The sequence below is a fragment of the Lepisma saccharinum genome, chromosome 1 (genome assembly GCF_977018435.1).
Source record: "Lepisma saccharinum chromosome 1, izLepSacc3.1, whole genome shotgun sequence".
Taxonomy (NCBI): Eukaryota; Metazoa; Arthropoda; class Insecta; order Zygentoma; family Lepismatidae; genus Lepisma; species Lepisma saccharinum.
Window position 1 is genome coordinate 118258583 of NC_139229.1, and position 21252 is coordinate 118279834.

Genomic DNA, 21252 nt, shown 5'->3' on the forward strand with positions numbered 1-21252 from the left:
ATGATTTTTTGAAAAACAACGAAAAACCGCAGACCAGAGGTAACAATGCTGTATTATGAGGCCAGACCCGAATGTGTTAATCATAATAATGCAACTGTATCGGCCAATATCAGTGGTATCGGTATCGGAAAGTATCGGTTGGAATTCATTTACCGATACCAGCCGATACTTTTCAGGCATATTGGTCTATCACAGGGTCTGCAAAAATGCCACGCGACAGTTTTGCAGTCTAATTATCCTGGAAATTATGCAAAATTCAAATTTTCATTTTATTTTGCATCAAATTTGCACGAAAAAACATATTTTGTGATATTACATAATATTCTGATGTAATTCTAAAGCAAACTTCTTCATAAATTGATACATAAAATTGGAGAAGTTAATTTACACACCAATATTGATCAATATTTTGAAGAAATTTTAATTATTGCAATTTTCAAGTATTGGCATCTGTATTGGTATCGGGTAAAAGAGGTTTTGGCTCAGACTTATTAGTTATTTTTTGGTTCTTAACAAACTTAGCAGTTTCTATAGAACCAAAATTTAAATTAGCATTGAACACAGTTCATCAAATCTTTAGCATTGAACACAGTTCATCAAATCTGTCTTTGTGTGCAATTATATAATAGGAGAATGACGAAACAGGAAGCCCTACATCAGTGGTCAATTTTATTTCATTTCATTTTCATTCAACATTTTTCCTATTGTATGCCATTTTCACATTCTATTAGGGACTGGGAGGCTTACTGTGCCAGTCACATTCGCAGAGGAAGTGGTAACTTTACAAATAATTGCAGGGTTTCTGTTGTTCAATATACATTCATTTACTGTACTCTTTTGTTATGAAATAGCATTTCAGCATAGTATAACTATTGCAAAGCATTCATACACAAGAGTTGTTGCTGGTTTGAACTTTTTCATGTATTCTTTTTATTTAATTTAGTGTTTTAGCACTCATTTCCTTTTACTTCTCTCTCACTATTTGAGTTTCTTCTACTTAAAAAATTATCTTCTTACCTTCCTTCTCTTCTTTAGATTATGTGTATAACTTTTAAAAACATCAATTTTTTAATATATACATAAGTATAAGTTTTCCATTAAGAACTTTCCCATAAATTTAATAGATACTGAGGTACCAAATTATATCTCTAAAATGTGGTGAAGATTAACCCAGCATTGGTCGACATGTTTGCACAATGCTACACACCTCTATTTTTTTAAAATTTCATTGACTTTTTTTTGTTCGTTATATGAATATTGCACATTATTGTTTCGTTACGTCCTGTGAACATTTCTTTGAGTTTGACTGTCATTTTCGTCAGATGATACTTCACTCTTGCTGTCATGATCGCTTATGCCAAGCTGCTCCACATCACTATCCTCTGAATAAAGAATATCGCTCTGCTCCTCACGTACACTTTCATACTATGTATCATCCATTAACCATTGCAATATATGAGTATTGTCTATCATGAAAAAGTCACTTAAAGGGACAATAAAACTCACAAAAAAAAATAAACAAATGAAAAAAAATAGTCCCGCGGTTGGTCGACATGTGAGCGTCCCACTAACATCTGACAATTTGTTGACAGAATTACAGCACAGCTCCTATTAACGGAAGGGAATGCTCCACCCTATTATATTTTCCCACCCGTAACAAAACAAAAGACAGCTAGACTGCATCTCAAAGAGCTTTCATATTTTACAACAGATTTATAAGCAGATAAATTTCAATGTTAGCGCAGCACTGACATGTCGACCAACGGCAGGTTAAGGTTATCTTGAAGACCAAATGCTATGGTTCTAGGTCAACGCTCTGTTCAAGACACAATTTTTCAACTAATAATTTTAATTTCTCCAAATGCAACACAAACATAATATAGTAATTTCACAAAAGATATCATTCAGTTTTATGAAGTTACAGTCTATGGATGTATATCATATTCTCTTTCAGAATTTGATAGAGCATGGATAGGTGGAATAACAGATAATGAAAGATGGATATGGTTGGGATCTGGTGAACCAATAAATGGTGTAGTTGACAAATTTCCACCGTGGGGCTACAGAGATGTACCAAGACTTGGAAAAAAATGCCTCTTACTAGACAACCACAAAAATTACACATTCGTGGATGAAAATTGCAGCAAGAAGAGATTCTTTATATGCCAGAGAAGTGAGTACTTGGCTCATATTTGATTTAGTTTTAATAGCACTGAGAATGGTAAATGAGATAAAAACATACAAAAAAGTGAAAGAAGTTGTATTTACAAATACCATAGTTCTTTGAATCTAAGGTGCAGGTTTTTGTCAGATTTTAGATGTCCAAAATTCAGGTGCACCTTAGATTCGATGGCGTCTTTGATTCGATGTATATACTTCTAATACCAGTAGTTACAAAGAGTCGATGTTGCAATACCGTATACCGTATTTGTAAACAAATAAACATGTGCCCTATAAATGTTTAAATAAACACCGCAAAGGTTAAAATATGAACGTCTTTCTGCATATTCCTGCACCTTAAATTCGAAGATTTTTTTTTCTCAAAAAATGAGGCAAAAATTCAGGTGCACCTTAGATGGAGTCTTCGATTCGAAGAACTACAGTAGTTTAACTCAAAATCCTGCTTTTGATGTATTGGAATCTTTTACAGTTTTTTTCAGGGATATTGCAAGTACAACTATTTTCATGATTTTTTGGATATGTTTATTTCATTTACGCAATATTCAGTGGTTATGTCAATATACAAGAAAGTGAAATGATTAAAAGACTGTCATTCGATGACACTCTTACTTAAAGAACAAAAAAATCTTGTTCAAAACTTCTTCTAATTAATTTTTCACATCTAGCAAATTCTTTATGTTCATTACAGAAACATTCTATAATATGTACAGGGTGGCGAACGAAATGATACCCCATTTGTTTTTAGTGTAAAAACTTTAGTAAGCAACATTTTTCAAAAAAACATACATTGCAGTGAACATAGCAATGTGGAAATATGTTTCAATGCAAAACATGCTACATTGCACTGCACAACTGTAGTCAAACGAACAGTTAGGTTATTGATCACCCTCCAACACAGTCTTCTGTAATTTCAGTGAAAGATTGCGTAATTAATGTTCTCAAATCCATGAGATTTTCTGGATGTTTTGGAAAAATCCTTTCCTTCAGGAACCCCCACAGGAAATAGTCACAGGGATTAAGGTCCGGACTATTGGGAGGCCAATACTGACCACCATTAAAGTGTTCTGGAAATCTGTTTGAAATGACGCGGAAGTTGGAGATCTCGTGCAAGAAATCCAAGACCACATTGGCAGTATGCGGTCTTGCACCATCCTGCATAAACCATTGTGTGTTAAATGGCAAATCCTTCACAAGAAGCTGAGGAATAAATTGATTACGAAACATGTCCAGGTAACGCTTGCTGTTATCATTTTCATCGAAAAAGAATGGTCCAATGAGTCCATGCATCGAAATAGCGGCCTACACTGTAATCCTGGGATAATGGCTTTCCTTTTGATGGAGCACTTGCGGATTGTCGGTAGCCCAAAATCGCATATTTTGTCTATTCACCACTCCGTCCAAGTGAAAGTGAGCCTCATCCGAAAACCACGTATTGTTGATAACATCCATATGTCCCTCAGCCCATTCAGCGAATACCAGTCTCCGCTGAATCTTTTCTGGTGTCAGTTTCTGCACAACTGTTATTTTATAGGGGTACAGGTGAAGATTACTTTTGACAATTCTTTGCAGAGAGCATCTCGATATACCCAGTTGGGTAGCTGCTTTTCTACAGGAGTTACTGGGGCTTCTTTGCATAGCGACCTGTACACTTTCGATGTTTTCCGGCGTACGGACACTATTCACTCGCGGCCGTTTCGGTTCCAGTAATGTCCCTTGAAACCGCAATTGTTCATGGAGTTTGTGAATTGTTCTCTTGCTTGGAGCCCAACGTGTGTTGAATTGGGCACGGAAACGTCTCTGTGCACCAACAATGCTTTTGGTTTCCACGAACAACAACACTATTGCTGCACGATGTTCTGGCGTGAGCCTTCCTTTGTCAGGCATGCTGCTACACTGGACTGCTAGCGCCATGGTGAAGATTCAGTGAACTACAGCCTCTGGCAGTAAATCTCCATGGATTAAGGTTTCCTAGGAAAAAAATATTTTAAAATTAATACATAAATATTAATTTCATTCAAAAAGTAAATGGGGTATCATTTCATGCGCCACCCTGTAAGTAAATTGCACTATTTCAATACATAGCTTACAACACACAACATGCTTTTTATGTTTTCAGAGCTAAGTAACAGTGCAAGCACAGAAGGAAGACCTCATGCGGTGCGTATTCGAGATGACAAGGCCTATTTGTTCATGCAGGGGAAGAAGACTTGGGAAAAAGCTCGTTTATCATGTGAAACAAACAATGCTGTGCTTCTTTCTTTTCCTAATGGGGCTGATCATAAGGCATTATTCAATTGGATTGTTGAAGAAATGCCTGAACTAAAGGATGGTAGGTAGCATTCTACAAGGGTCGTTCAATGTTGACCGGGACTTCTATTTCTAGACAAGAAGTATACATACATAGAAGCACCAAACTATGTCAGGTTTTCAAAGTATTCCCCCTGAACACCCAGACACCGTTGCCATCGTCGTGGAAGTTCCTTGATGCCTTTGGCGTAGAAAGAAGTAGGTTGGTGTCGTAACCACCACAGGACAGCGTTCTTGAGTTCCTCATCTGTCTGGATGTGCGTCCCACCCAAATGCTCTTTAATTAAGAGCCCCAAACAAGTGAAAATCACTGGGGGCTAAATCTGGACTCTAAGGACTGTGTGGTAAAACCTCCCAGTGCAAGTTGGTCAGTGTTGTTTGAGTCAAATGGGCCGTGTGTGGCCTGGCATTGTCATGGAGAAGAATGAGATGTGTTTCTACAACATTACAGGTCTTTTCTTCCAAACGGCCCAACGTACAGCACCGTGAAGCAGTGTTGAGTAATACTGGGAATTAATTGTGGTACCCTTCTCCAAAAAATCCACATGGATAACATCTTTCATGTTCCAGAAGACAGTTCCCAAAATCTTACCAGTTCAAAAATCCGTGCGGTTAATTTGCTACAAACTCCCGCCCTTCACTGAACTGTTGACACCATTCGTACACTCTTGCCCTTGACAGTGTTTGTTCATCATACTGTGCTTGCAGTCTAAGCCAAATTTCAGCAGGTTTCACCTTCTCCTTCACGAGAAATTTTATTATACACCGCTGTTCCACAGCAACAGATACACTACTTGCCGCCATGTTCGCTGGAACTGCTGCGCATGCGCGAAATACATCATGCCGGGCGCTAGTTACTCGCAAAGGAATACATTACGTCACCCGCACGTTTCATCATGATCCGGCTATTCATCGATTTTTTACGTACGAAAATCCCGGTCAACCTTGAACGACCCTTGTATTTCAGTCTTAAACCAAGAGTTACACAAGAAATAGCACAATAATAATAGTAAATGAAAATCGTAAAACATCTCATTACTTTTTCAATGGCATCATAATACAGTAGCGAAATTAATTCAGCACTCTTTACTTGCTTACTACTCTAGAAACTACAACCTGGGTGCTTCATGGGTAGTGATTTCATGCTCTGTGAACTAAATTTGAGCATGCTCACAACCCCTTAAATGTGCTTTTCATGTAGTATCTAAGGCAATAATTCCAAGTGACCAGTAGCATCACATTAATGTAGTTAGTTCAGTCAAGTTCCAAAAGTGGCATATTTAATGCCTAGAGCAGTGGGTCCCAAAGTGTGCAGCATGGTGCTCTGGGGTGCTGTGGCTGGCTCACAGGGGCACTACAAAATATTCCAATATTTTCACTGAAATGGCACTTACTTGTTAGTCTACACATCGTTTAAGTACTTTTGCACAAAAAATGTCCCTATGACCCTATGTGTTTATTTTTTAACTTAAGGCAAGCAACCTAACCACACTAACTGAGCACCGCAAGTGCTAGATAGGCCTACATTCTGACTTGGGTGCTGCGGAAAAATCTTGAAACAGTAAGGGTGCTGTGAAAAAAAAAAGTTTGGGAACCACTGGCCTAGAGAAATAAAGGTTTCCTGCAGTGAATGATATCACACCAATAATGGCAACTGATGAAAAATAAAATAAATTATTTACTCAGTGTTGCTTCTTTCATTATTGAAGTCAACCTCACGAGGAAATGCTTTATAATATGGATATTCCAACATCAAAATTTAACCAACATCAACATTAAATTTCCCATACTGTTAACTGACAGTGAACCGATCTTCATAAAGTGCTTCAGACCTGAATCATACATAGTCAAAGTTATTCTACACTAAAAAACAGCACAAGTAAAATACACACAAAAGTTTTTCTGACATATCTATATACACTCCACTCTTATTTTTCCTTCAATTAATACTACCTGGCATATGTTTGTTATTTTCAGAAATGTACCATTCTTGGTTGAATGCCAAATATGATGCAAATGAAGAATCATGGACATGGAAAGATGGAAGCAGTGCAGTTTTTAAAAAAGGATCCGAGACATTTGCAGAATGGTCTGATGATGAACAACCAACTAATTATAAGTGCCTTAATATGGATAGGAGAAATCATAATAAGGCAGTGATATTTGGAATACTTTGTGATAGTCTAGAAGAATACATATGTATGCGAGACAAGACAGGTATCGTGTATTTATTAATCCAGTAATGAATATACAGTTGAACCAGATGAACCTGAGTTGTACGTATGTCAAGGTGAAGAGAAAATAATACATATAACTGAGAATTACTTACAAATCAGATTTAGATACCATGTCATATCATTATTACAATACTGTAATTGTATCTATATTTTGAGGAACAACATATACGTAATACAGTTTATTTCTGTCATAAAGTGGTAAATTAACGAATCTAAAAAGTTAGATTCTTAAGTTTTATGTGGATTACTTTATGGTCAAGCGTGTATCATTTCCTCTTTCTGTTTTCCATAGACGATGAGTAGCAACTGAAAACCTTCACTGAAGGAACCACTGTTCTGTTATTATGGAACACTGCAAATGTCAGCTGTCGGCATCTTTATAACTTGTGTAGTTTCGTATTGTGATTACGTACAAAAAATAATATATCTGAACAACTGCAGCAAATCTCTCTCCTCTGATTTCATGCTGCCTCTCCTTGCCTTCTCTGTGATGCACACGTCTTTCTCACAACTCGAGACCGACTGCAGCCAAGACCATCTAACTTGTTTCATATTGAAAATCACATTGTGTTTTTGTAACCACAAGAAATATGTACTTTTGCAGCTTGGTTACTTACAAGCCAGTTGTATTTTATGAAAATGAGTAGATATAACCCTGAATTACGTATAAATGCATTACGTACAAATAAGCTTTAATTAACACGTTTTAAAATTTGTATGCACATTCATAAGACAATGATTTTTAATTTGATTTTGATTTTTGTTAATTTAGCGTTGCTTTTCTGCTGCTTTGGCTAATCGCAAAGATGAGGATGAATGATGATGTTGATGAAGGAACACTCACAAAGAATACCCAGGCTCAGGCTGGGATTCCAACATTGACATTGGCATTGTAGCATACTGTGCAAACCACTAGCCACTCCACCACAGAGGTTGGCATCCATACGATGACTGAAGGAGTGTGTAGGATGGATGTTTTTCTTGAGGTGGACTTATGCTGGAACACACTCATTATGTTGTGGAAACACTTCATTTCTTGTCTTGCCAGTAAGGTTTTGACAATCTGTACAATTCATAACTGCATAGGATAATTTATCCTGTAATGTATATTCAACATGTCTGAAGCAAGTCCAAGAAAATTGAATAGTCTAAAATTATACAAATATGTCATCAGGTTTAGGTTCTTCCATTCTAAGGGAGAAGTGAGTTTTCCACATGCTGTACCATAGCACAAATGCTCAATATATTCTGTGTAAATATCTGAAACTAAGTTAAGAAATTTATTATTGTAGAAAATGACAAGGAAGCAGATTCCCCTGCAGAAGCAGAAACTCAGAGCGATGTTCAGCTGATTGAATATGGAGGCAAAGCTTATGAGCTGCATTATCTCAAAATAGACATTGAGGAGGCAAAGAAGCAGTGTGCCGGAAATGATGCATCAGCTGCTCTTGCAACGTTCAGCGACATGGCAACACTCAGATACATTCTGGATCACCAGTTGAAATGTAAGTAAACTGTATGTAAATATGGAAATTCAACTCTGAAGATCACTTCATATTTTTCACTAAAGTTCACACACACAGAGCTGTGGTGGTCTAGTCGGTAGGGCATCCGACTGCTATGTGGGACACCCGGATTCGATTTCTGGAGTGAGTGATATAAGGTCGGAATTCTTCCAGCCTTGTTCCTTCAAAAAGTGGATATGGTGTTCACCCAGCATCATATAAATGGGTACCTGGGGCAACCCTGGGGGCTAAAGGCAAAATGGCCGAGATTGTGAATGTGTGGGGCCCTACTCCTCATTCCCTAAATGTGCCTTTTTTCCACACATACATACAAATTGGAGATAGAAATATTTATAACAGGAAATCAAATTATAATCATGAGACAGTAATAAATAAGTAACAATACATTTAGCAAATAAAATTAAACATAATAAAAATAAAGATGCAAACACATAAATTAGTAAATATTTGATGAGTAACTTATTACTTGCATATTAATCTGCTCATTGGTTTTACGATTTAAATTGCAATCTAATTATGCTTCAGTCAAGAAGACATTTTGGTGATTTTTCATGCTTCTTATATTGTGTAAATAAGATACATTTAATGTATTGCCTTGTATTTGAAAATTTGATGGTTATTAACATTGACTATGCTATATTTCAATTTTGACTCACCTTTGCTTGCAGTTAATAATAAGAAAATTAAAACATGAACACCAGTAAAAGTTAAAGTATTGACTCATTTTGATAGAGAAATACACATAATATCTAGGTTCAAGCTCTAAAAGCATTGCTTCAGAGCTTCATAGGAATAAAAGATTGTATATGTATTAATAACCTTAGGCAAATATTAAATGTTATTATACATTTAAATTACTCACATACAAATATGTGAAAAATAGCCAATGAAACATAGAAACATATGTACAAGTAGCATCTAACACTATTCACAGTGGATTCGGGACTATGGATTGGTGCAGAATACCAAGGAAGCAACTGGCAATGGATTGGAGGAAACTCCATGGCTACAACAAATGATGGATTCCCTCCTCTTGCCTACATGAACCCACGCTTAGGTTTTGAATGTTTAACTTTGGAATTCTTTGAAGACTTCCAGGTGAAATTTGTAGATCAACCATGCAATGCAACAAAATATTTTGTGTGCGAGATTGGTAAGTAGCATATGTCATTCTCTTCTTTTCTCATACATCGAAGAAATGGTTCCAGGGTCACCATATTTGCCACAATGTAAAAAGAATTGTATAATTTCATTTTCTCTTGGACTCTGTGGTGATTCCCCTCAAACTTATTTCTTATACATACATTTATATTATTCCTTTATGCTAGTTTTGTATGCCTTTTCTTCAAACAAAATGCATGTGGTATTACAGCATAAGGTTAGCATTAGGATAGTTATATTTCTACTTTCTGATAATAATAATAAACAGGAGTAATTTTCATGGCATGATCTGAAATTGTTGTAGGTATGTTACAGGTAAGATTAGAACATAATTATCAATATTTATTACATTACTTCCATGTAAAAATACAATAAGGTGGCATCAATGCTGGAAATGATTTTACACAGTAGCAGCAAATGTGTATGCCAACCCAGCCAGAGGCAGGAAACGGCGAAGGATGATGAGCAACAAATGTATTGCAAAGTTGCTCCTGTGTCTAATTTACTTCTTCAAAGAAAGAAGGATTTAATTTGATTTGATTTATTTGCATTCCTTTGTTCCTTTGACCTGCTTTTAAGCCACAAATGGCATGAAATGAACCAAATTAAATTTAGGACTTTCCTTTGTCAAGATTTGAAATGCCAAACTCTTCATTTACTCTTGTGCTCATTTTTTGAGAGTGAGGCATAATTATGTGAAAAATCTACCATCCAAACTTAAATAAGGTTTAAAATAAATGATCCATCTCATTTTGTCCTTTTGTGACAATAATAATTAACATATAAAACACAATATACAAAACACTTAAACATTACATGAAAGACACATTTCAATGTATATAATGTCTAAATAATCTACAGTCAATTTACAATTTTTAAAAAAATGCTGTCATATGTGAATATTATGCCCAAACTTTATGAAAAATTGTGGAAATCACTGATGAAAGTAACAATCATAGATTATATGTGGATAAAGAAATTACACTCTAGACACAATTTTAACAAACTTTATTTGCTTCTCAAATTAATATATCACATGAAGTTGTTCAATCTACTGAACAAAGGTGTGTGATACTTCCATGGTTATCGCGAAAATCACTTTTCTTTTTTTTTTGTAAATATATCAGAAAATTTGTCCATGTAGACTTATTCACAGAGAAACATCCTCAAAACAAGGAATTTCCAATTGATTCGGAAAAGATTGCTGGGAGAATTTTACGAGATGTAAATGAAGATGAAATGTCAGACTATGTTAAAGGAGGTATAGGTATGTACATATTTATATATGCTTTACTAATAGCTTACAATTCCATAGTATTGTGAATCATTAACAAAGCACACAGCCACAAAAGTTTAATTATTTTTTATAAGCTTTGCACATATATATTGTAGTGTATGTATGTATCTATCTATATCTATCCACTGTGTCTATCCATAGTGGATTTAAGAGAGGAAGACCAGAAGGGCTAATATAAAACATGAGAAGGAGACATTCATCCGACACACACCACACACTGGCAAGTTTCTACTGTCTTTTCAACGATGCAGACCGTGGCCATGAAAATTTAAACATTTTTAGTGTCTGGTTGGTGTTTCCTATTTCCTTCTAATCTGTATATAGTGGATGAAAGGAAGTAGAGCCAGAAGGGCTAATACAAACATGAGAAGAAAGAAATCTTCAAATATTTGCAGCCACGTCTTCAGAAGTATGTAAAAAAAAAAAACATTTATATCAGACATATATATCTATGAAGTAGAAGGTGGTGCACTGAAAGTTATTTATTTTCATTATGTACTAAATCTACCTGCTGAATTATTATCAATGGATATGAAAGATGTAGCCATACATAGCTATCATTAAAGTAGTATTAACAAATAGGGATGGGCCAATATTATTGCTACCAAAGTTTACAAGTGGATGGAAAATTTTACTTGTTTATTGTTATTCTTATTATCATATTACAGAGTTTCCTCTGGAAGTGTAGGCTTTCAGTATCAATTACATCTTGTAAGACGTCTGAAGAACTTGTGGACTGAAAAACCATAATCTGTTAATTTTCCAGGACATTTAGAATTTACTTAAAAGAAAGCACAGCAGTTTCTAAAGCATATTCCTGGAGTTATTTGCCTGGAAAATATTTAATTATGTTTCTATTTCCTGCTATTTTCACCTACCCTTTAACAATCATTTATATATTTTTTTACTGTTGTTGGATAGCATGTAAATATAACATAAATGCCAAAATAAATAAATTATCTTTTACTCCTAGGAGCTACAAAAAGGATGCCTAATGAATCACATGTTTCTGAATTCATTGAACATGAAATCACAGTAAACAAGCACAAGAAAAATTTGATATTCTACAAAAACAATGCCACGTGGAAAGATGCCTTTTACACATGCAGACATGAAAGAAAGCGTCATTTAGCAGCTGTAAGAAGTGCTGAGTATGTGGATAAGCTAGCTGTGTTTGGTAGAAGTAAGTACGCAGAAACATTATTTCAATGGAAATTTTATGTGAAATACACCAATTATTCTGCACTTTTTTCCCCTGAATTGTAACGAGCACATTTTTTATAGACATAAAATTTGCTTTAAGCCTATATAATGCACAGGTAGACTATAGGCATTGCTTTCAAATTAATAATAAAAAATGCATGCATTTTCAACATCTTTGTAATCTTGTTAAAAGTGAATGTCCATCATGTTTAAATACAGATGCATTTTCTGTTCCTAAGAATAAATAGAATTTAACTGTCCAATGATTGATAAGTCAAGAATTAATCATGTTCTTTCCTCTTTCTGAAATATCTCTAACCACCCTATCATTCATTAGCATGTTAAGTATGGAATATATGACTGAGATTTCACAAACACTTGCCTAAATTCACCTTCTATTGTTTGAACCAAACATGGATCATCTTCAACAGTTGGGAGAAAGATTAAAATGATTCTATATCTAAGTGGTAAAATTACTCACACAATTTCCACAGAATTGGTATCATTTTTTTTTGGGGGGGGGGTGGAAAAGGAGGGGGGGGCAAATGTCTAGTTGCTGAGGGGAAGTGACATTTGACACCACACCTCCTCCATGTATCATATAAGGCACATTGGTATAGATTGGAAAGAGCATGAAGATAAAGTTATTACTTATGTTACTTACCCTTACGACAATTTCCAACTGAAGTGGCATGTCGCATTTCACTTTGGGATATCACTAATCAAATACAGCCTTGTGCAGTGTCTCATGCAACTATGGTATGAAAGCTCCCTTAAAAAAAAAACATTCAACATGGTGTGAAGTAAAGTTTATTTTGGAAGTAGGAATTCATTATGTTACTTTTTACTTCAGTCCCTCTCCCTTCTCTGTGAAATCTTATGGTTCTTCCTTCTTCCTTCTGATTTACATACATATGATCAGAAAAGGTGCCAGAATGGCGGATAAATACAAATGATGAAGGAGACAGTAAACACTTACCACACGAAGAGAAATAATTCAATATTTCTCGATTTGAGTCGCATTTTCAAGATAGAAGGAAAAAAGATCGGCGTCACTTAGAGAAGAGGCACACTCGTAGAGACGCTACGGTCAGTATTCTGTGCCTCTTCTCTAAGTGACGCCGATCTTTTTTCCTTCTATCTTGAAAATGCGACTCAAATCGAGAAATATTGAATTATTTCTCTTCGTGTGGTAAGTGTTTACTCTGTCTCCTTCATCATTTGTGTGTGTGTGTGTGTGTGTGTGTGTGTGTGTGTAATATATATATATATATATATATATATATATATATATATATATATATATATATATATATATATATTTTGAGTTTTTTGTTATCATGGAAACAAGGCTTAATGCACAGTGTAACTACAAGTGTCTGACTTGGAAATTAATTCTATGTAGCAGTAAGTATAGATGTTAATGTCTTGTTTTCAGCGAAGATTGTTGTTTGGATAATTAATCTGGATTCCTAGTGATTGTAATATGTGAAAAAAGTAAATAATGTCGTTGTTTTGAAGCAACCTGTGAAGCACAAGGATATTCAGCCTGGATTCCAAGCTAGAGAGCTAAGTATTATATTATAATTCGCTTTTCCTTGTTGTTGTCTTCATGGCATTCTAGAATCTTTATGTATCTATTTTATAATGTTAGCTGTTACCTAAACTATAAAACTGTATTTCTTTTCAATTTGTATAGTCTTGACAGACATGTGGATTGGTGGCAGACTAAAGAATAAGGAATGGGAATGGGCAGCCACAGTAGAGAAAATTGCCAGTACTCCCAATGCAGATGGATACCCACCATGGGAAACAGAGTCTACAGATGAAGTTCGAAGTTGTCTTAGCCTCAGCCGGAATGTAGGAGGCAAGCTAATCTTCATTAGCAGAGATTGCAATGAACATCTTCCATATTTATGTGCTACAGGTACTGTTGCCAAATATTTCTTCATTTTCAAATCATCTCAAGTGGTACAAATTGTTAGTGGGAAAAATTTAGGAAACAGAGCATATGACAGGTCTTATTATTATTATTATTATACACTAACAAAATGGTGCCAGTTACTTTTTTTCTTTGCTTGTTGCCATTTGATATTATGAAAGTATTTGATTATGAAGCAAATCGGCCTCAGTTACATTACGTAATAGGAGATATAACATAAATTCAGTGGAACCTGAACTACATGTTTTTATTTGCTTGAGGCTAAAATATTTTGAATGTAAGAAATATACAAAGCCATGAAAAAATTATAATATATTGTATTAAGATTGGGAAGATTAAGTACTAGAAAAATGAAAAATCCAGAAATGTAAAATCGGGGTATGTGCTTTCCTCTTAATGCCTTGTTTATGATGTTGTTTTACTTGGAAATTCACATACATATGTGTGAATGAATGTTTTGCTAAAAGGAAACGAACGAAAAAGCAGAAGTAGTTTATAAATGTTCAACGATGAAAACAAAAACAAAAAACACTCAACATAAATATTTTTGTCTTTTCTGAGATACAGAAATTGTAAAAGAAAATGTAGTGCTGGTAAGTACTCCATTGTTATTATTATTATTATTATTATTATCTGCTCTTATTGTTGTTACCTTGTTACAATGAAATAACAAAGCAAATTGTAAAGTAACATCACAACTTTCTTGCCTACTTGCCTTTTCCACATCCTTAGGTTAATTGCAACAATGAAGATGAATGATTTCATGAGAATAACAAAGCAACCAACAGCTCTGAGGGCAATGGATGTTTGATCCAATTTTTTCTGCTTGTTAATTTTTATCCTTTCTGCATTAAAAAAAAGATGAAAAACTGACCTTGAGTTACAGGTTACAGTGAAACGTGAATCAAATATAAGTGGAAATTTAAATTCAAATTTTCAACTAAATATGATTACAGTTTTGCAGGTATTTAAGAAAATGTAGCCTACTATCTAGATTAGGGATATCCATATCAGATAATACTGGCTTGAATTTATTCAGATACTGGACAACACTTTCCAAGACTTCAGCTATCCCCTGGGGTACACAAAAGACTGACCAACACTTTCAAATAGTTTAAAATGTCCTCCGAATTATGCAAAATTTACAATGTTTAAATCTATACCAACATAGTATCACAAAGATGGATGCTAAGTTTAAAATGTCCTCAGAATTATGCAAAATTTACAATGTTTAAATCTATACCAACATAGTGTCACCTATGTGATTAAATAACTAAACTAGATATGAATATTTATGTTTAAAATAACAATACAGCATAGAATGAATATTGTTCCATCCCTTTTTAAGACATGGCAGAGCATTCAGTAAAAGTCTTCGCAGAGGTAAAAAGTGGAAACCATGATTACAAAGTTTTCAACACAAGTATGACATGGAGTGAAGCAATGGGTGTGTGCTGGGAAGGTAATAGCTTCCTTGCCCAAGTGGATAATTTGGATGTGGTTAACTCCATTGCAGAGGTTATGAAAGGTAACACAATTTCCTTTTTATCTCTCAGGTAATGTAGATGGAATCTTGTTCATACTGAGTACATGTTTCAGTTGCTTTCATCAACATTGCTTACTTTAAGGTTAAATGTAACAGGAAGGTTAGAGAATAATGACTGGCATAATAAGGGGATGGAAGAATCTGTGAACTTCACCTAAAATGATTGAGAAATTACACCAAAATTGCAGTCAGGGTGGTTAGCTCCATTAATGTGGCATTATATCACTGCTTACTTTGTATTGCTTGTATTCTCGAAATAATAATAAAAACAACTTGTAAACTTGATACATATTTCTGTTTTATAAAATCTTGAACAAGAAATATATGTATAATTTTTTTAATGGAAATAGTTTAATATGAGTACCATCCTGTAGGGAAGTATTGAAATCAATATTTGAAAAAAACACAGAAATGAAACATTTTTAAAAAATGTTCTGAAATGAAACGCGTCTGACTACCATGCTCAAGGTCCCGGGTTCGATCTCCGGCTGGTTCAAATCCAGGAACTTTTTTAACGATGGAAGCGGCTCCGGCGCCCACCCAGCGTTGAATAACATGGGTACCTGGGGGAAACCCTGGGGGGTAAAGGCGGTCAGGGGCGTGATGCTGATCACCACCCCCACTCACGACCGGATCAAGAAAGTGTGGGGCGTTACCCCCACACCCCCTATACGCCTTCATGGCGTGGTGCTATGCACAGGGGAACACTTTACTTTTTCACTTTTTTAAACATTAATTTGAAACATTTTATAGTAATCCGTTTCTTCATGATTCCCTTTATTCTAGATTTTCTCTAATCCAAAGAAATATATATCTATTCAAAAGTATTGAAAAGCCACATAACATTTAAATGCATTTTCTCTAATCCAAAGAAATATATTCGAGGGTCGTTCAAGGAAAAGGTTTCCATTTTTTTTTTTTTTTTTTGGAGAAAGTACGAGCCCGATAAATGAAATGAAACTAGCAATGTGTTCTTTCGTCTTTCCTCTACATTTACACACAATGCAATGTTCGTGCAGGCTACCACGCATGCACGGCACATGATTAGCGTGAGTCATGCAGTGAGAAACGTGCCCTGGCCATAAGGAGTAGCGAGTCATGGCGGAACGTGTTTTGGCAGTGTGGAGTATTGCTCACAGAGTTTTTGAAGAAAGGGGAAACAGTCAATGCTGCACGTTATTGCCAAACACTGGGAAAAGTGAAAAAAGCAATTCGCAGCGAACGTCCTGGACTCTTTTCTACTGGTGTCATTCTCTTGGATGACAATGCTCGTCCCCATTCGGTAGCACTAACAAAGGATAAACTTTGAGAAATGGTTTGGTTTGGTTTGAGTTGCTGTTTTAAGTCCACTTTATGCACAGTAAGGCTAATCGGGACTGGACGTACAGTTTAAAGTGGGATCCGAACCACTTGTGCCTCCACCGGGTATCGAACCCGGGACCCCTCGATTACAAGTCAATGACGCTACCACTGCGCCATGGGGGAGGCCCACTTTGAGAAATGAAATGGGAAAGCCCTGACTTGGCCCCGAGTGACTTGTTTCCTGCACTGAAGTCCCAGCTGCAGGGTCAATGTTTTCACACTGATTTGGAGGTTCAGACAACCATGAAAAATGTTCTTCGTTCCCTGGACCTCAGATTTTTTGCAGATGGCTTTCAAAAACTTGTGCAACGATGGGACAAATGCTTGTGCCACCTTGGAAATTATGTTGAAAAGTGAGAAAGGACCATGCTACTTGGTGCAACTTGATTTTTGTCTGTAACTTAAGAAATACATTTTTTGCAACATAGGGAAACTTTTTCCTTGAACGACCCTCGTAAATTCAAGAGTATTGAAAAGCCACATAGCATTTAAATGTATTTTCTCTAATCCAAAGAAATATATAGGAGGGCTATTTTTCTTCTAGTGGCAACACTGTTGGTATACACTGGGTCAAAAAGATGATCGGGTCTTGTTTAGTCTTGTACTACGGATCGTGAGTAGGTGTTTGGTGCTGAATAGTACTGTTGTGTGGTAGTTAGAAGACATTAAAGTGAAGTGTGTGTATAATAGCACCCTGAACAATGTTCACACATGAAGAACAGCGAATATTCATCAAATTTCAGGTTGCAAGTGGAAGGAATGCACGGCAAATTCACAAGGGCTTATGTGAGGCATGCTTTACCGTATCCTACCATTGCCAGATGGGCAAGGCACTTGAAAGTGATCGTGGATCAGCCGCAAAAGAACATGGTGGCAGGCATCCTCGCACGGCAACAGATCCACACCACCTCGATGCACTTCGCAGATTGCTGGAGAATGATCGGCGTATTTTTGTATGTATGTACGAGGTGTTGGAGTACCCACCTTATTCTCCTGACATGAGTCCCTGCAACTTTGATTTGTTTCCCAAGATGAAGGAACCGCTGTGGGGGAAACACTTTCAAGACATCCCGAGTATCATTTTGGCCACAGGGCGGTCTCTGCACACACTGGCACGAACGGGAGCTATCAATGGCATCCAACGACTGCTAGATGTTTGGAAATGTATTCACGCAGCAGCAGGAGATTACATTGAAGGATTGTAAATGATTCCAGGTATGTATCTTCTTTCATGTCTCTTTCTCATACATGTTGCCACTACAAGAAAAATGCCCCTTGTATATTCAAGAGTACTGAAAAGCCACATCATAGTTAAAGGCATTTTTTTCTAATCCAAAGAAAGATATATGTATTCAATAGTATTGAAAAGCCACATAACATTTAAATGCATTTTCTCTGATCCAAAGAAATATATATATTTAAGAGTATTGAAAAGCCACATAACATATCTTGTGCATCACCTTATACTACCTCAAAATTTGTTCTACTTGGAAAAAGCTCACGAAAAAATTAAATTCATGTTATTAATTAACACAAAATCTAAATTACTTCCTTTATCTCTTTTGATTATCTTAGATCATTTTTTTATCTCTGATTAATCATGACAATAAAGATGATTAATGAATTGATGAAACAGAGTATGAGGTAAACAGAATACCATGTCCACATTTAGTATTATGAACAGTTTAAATTTTGCATCCTCCACAGAAGAATGATAGGCAGAAACCATGACTACTTTGGGTGACCATGTCCATTCAATAGTATCTTGTAGTGGATTGAATCTTCCAAGATCATAACATCTGCATTCACATCACTGTGACCATCCAAGCATACTTTGACATGAACGAAGATGAATTTATGGATCTCTAACGGCCTACACAACCCTTCTCCAGAATCTCTCCAGGAACTGGAGCAGGTTCTGCATGAGGAAGGGTTTAGTATCCTCTTCACCATCACCCACCACCCATGGAGGATTCAGGCTGTTTTAAATGCCAAGGATACATGATTCCTTATCTTTGAAGTGTTTGTATTATTATCTCTCTCATAAGTTAAGCAGGATTTCCTTCTAAAATCCATTTACATAAGTGGTACGTACATTTTTTGACACTATTCTGTCTAATTTCAGGCAATGATAAAGTTTGGGTTGGGGGTCAAGCAAGCAAAGATGGATGGATTTGGTATCACACGGAGCAAAATATAGCTGTTAATGTCAGCAAAGATCCATACATTTGGAAAGTTTCTCCACACAATGGAGGTCATCAGTGTCTTTTACTGAAGAAAGAAAATACTCGTGGCATGTTTATTAGTGATATCTGCATGGCAAAACATCCTTTTGTCTGTCAAGTAGGTAAGCTAGTGCACACTACACAGAGAGAGAGAGAGAAAGAAAGAAAAATATAAGATAAGATTCAAAAGAAACACAGCAGCCATAATAACACACAAAGTGGAAAAAATATTCATTTCGCTTGGTATAGTTTCATTCACCGAAATATTTATTAAATGCATTACTTCACTGAGGCATACAGAGATACCTGGAAACAATCAATTGCAATGGGCAGAGTGGAATTATTAAGCCACAGGTTCAAATTGACAAATAGAGATTTATAAAATTAATGCTGTTATAATTCAAAGTTTCATAACTGATGCATTCACACTCAAAATGATTTTCCCATCGCTATTTTCTATACATGAAATAATATCCTTACTGAAAATGTAATCAATTTGTAGCAAAATTTATATTGTATCTCTATGAGAAAGACTTTATATAAAACAAGGAGAAAACATTTTAATATGTACCCGTGACAATGGAATGTCCCATGCATATTGACTTAAACTCGCATATATACATGCATGAAGACTTTCTATATCATATTATGTCTATAGTGATTTATAGTTAATGAAATTACTTTCTTTCTCTTCCTTTCTATTGTAGTTATTTACGTTGCTTTTCAACCTCTTGGGTTAATTGTGATGGTGAGGATGAATGATGAAATGGATGATGAGACAAACAAAATGATATGTCCATGCATTACAGGGGATTCGAACATGAGACCTCTGTCTTATCATGTTATGAGTCCAGTTTGCTATACAGACCAGCTGAATTGATGCGAAAAGGCACATGCAGTATTTGCAGTCAAATCTCACATAATAATAATAATAATAATAATAATAATAATCAAGAGTGCTGGTTGAGTATGCCTTTTCAATTCCATAAAAATATTTGCAGATATATGTATATGACATGTGCCTATGTAAAGACAATATATTGAAATAAAATTTTAAAAATGCACTAAAATTTTAGATTTATATGTAAATGTATTTGCACTTGGCAATATTAAAAAGACATATCGTTTATTTCAGTGTCAAAAAAAAAAGAAAAAAGATGACACAGAATTCACTAAAAGATGCACAAATAATGTGAACTGCTTACTGTATACAAAATTGGTTTCAAATGTCTAATTTTAATGCAAATTTTTAACTTTCATATTAACAAAGATACACTCTTCTGATTATGCTAGTTTGATAAATGAGTGGGTTTCTTGCAATGTACCAAGTGGTTTGTTGTTTCTTCCTCATTTATTTAGATTTGAGAAATACTAGCACACAAGATATAACAGGATTGCGAAGGCAGAGTAGAAGCATGCAAGGAAAAGCATCATGGACTAGTATTCCTGGAAGTTTACAGAATGGATCAAGCAAGCATTCTCTAGGAACAAAGGATGTCTCTTTGCAAAAGGAAGGTATGGTTTTACTTGTTTCATTATATTTATATTTTTGGTTATTTTACATCATATTTTCTACCTCCCTGCTTCTCTACGTTAATCACAATGATGAGGAGGAATGGTGAACTGACAAAATGCATGAAAGAACAAGCACAACGAAACGTTCATGAATTTGTCAAAATTTGAACACAGAACCCCTAGTTTCATATCACACTATCCTAACCATTCTGCAATAGAGAGCTAGTTTGTGTTTCATTGTAAGCACTCTAACGATATGTACTTTAGATTAAAATTCTTTGTAATTGTTTTGTGTTATAGTGGAACCACAGGGAAGAGAGCTTGCGTAGACCCACGACTCCTGTGCATCGTACACCCACGTGGAGGGAAGGGGCAGAGTGGAGCATGCTTCCTTATGGCCATAGTTGAACCAATGGAGGGCAAGGTGCACGGAGACTTTGGGCTGAAGGTTTCTTTCCTTGTGGTCGCTCTATACCATAGTGTTCATTTTATAAACTTTGATTTGCATGTAAAAGCAATGCTAATGTTGTGGGATATGTTTCTATATTGTCAGTTTTTGGATGCTACAAAGATTGAGAACGTAGAAAAGTTATACCACAGAAGGTATGTATATACTCTATATGATCAGAAGTATTCGGACACCCACCTGAAAATGAAGTACAAGTTTGGGTCACCCTCTATCGGGAACACTGGCAGTCAATACGGTGTTGGCCCACCCTTAGCCTTGATAACAGCCTTCACTCAACAGGC

The 21252-nt window shown here is 35.6% G+C and overlaps 2 protein-coding genes across 3 annotated transcripts in view; one reads left to right on the plus strand and one right to left on the minus strand.

Annotated features, from left to right (window-relative positions):
- LOC145985316 (lymphocyte antigen 75-like) overlaps positions 1-21252 on the plus strand; it is a 39568-nt gene that overhangs the window by 5464 nt on the left and 12852 nt on the right. Inside the window, exons 5-15 of the mRNA XM_083119186.1 lie at positions 1955-2173; positions 4298-4510; positions 6466-6705; positions 8018-8230; positions 9186-9404; positions 10557-10679; positions 11683-11892; positions 13612-13839; positions 15203-15382; positions 18888-19109; positions 20347-20502. Of these exons, the coding sequence (XP_082975312.1) occupies positions 1955-2173; positions 4298-4510; positions 6466-6705; positions 8018-8230; positions 9186-9404; positions 10557-10679; positions 11683-11892; positions 13612-13839; positions 15203-15382; positions 18888-19109; positions 20347-20502 (2223 nt within the window). The remainder of the gene's footprint in view (positions 1-1954; positions 2174-4297; positions 4511-6465; positions 6706-8017; positions 8231-9185; positions 9405-10556; positions 10680-11682; positions 11893-13611; positions 13840-15202; positions 15383-18887; positions 19110-20346; positions 20503-21252) is intronic.
- The window catches only part of LOC146000114 (uncharacterized), a 47618-nt gene continuing 44338 nt past the window's right edge, over positions 17973-21252 (minus strand). The window contains exon 12 of one of the 2 annotated variants that reach the window (XR_014443477.1): positions 17973-18019. The gene's annotated coding sequence lies outside the window, so the exon portion shown is untranslated. Of the gene's footprint in view, positions 18020-18836; positions 19125-21252 lie in introns of those variants that run through there. The other variant, XR_014443478.1, reaches the window with a different exon arrangement.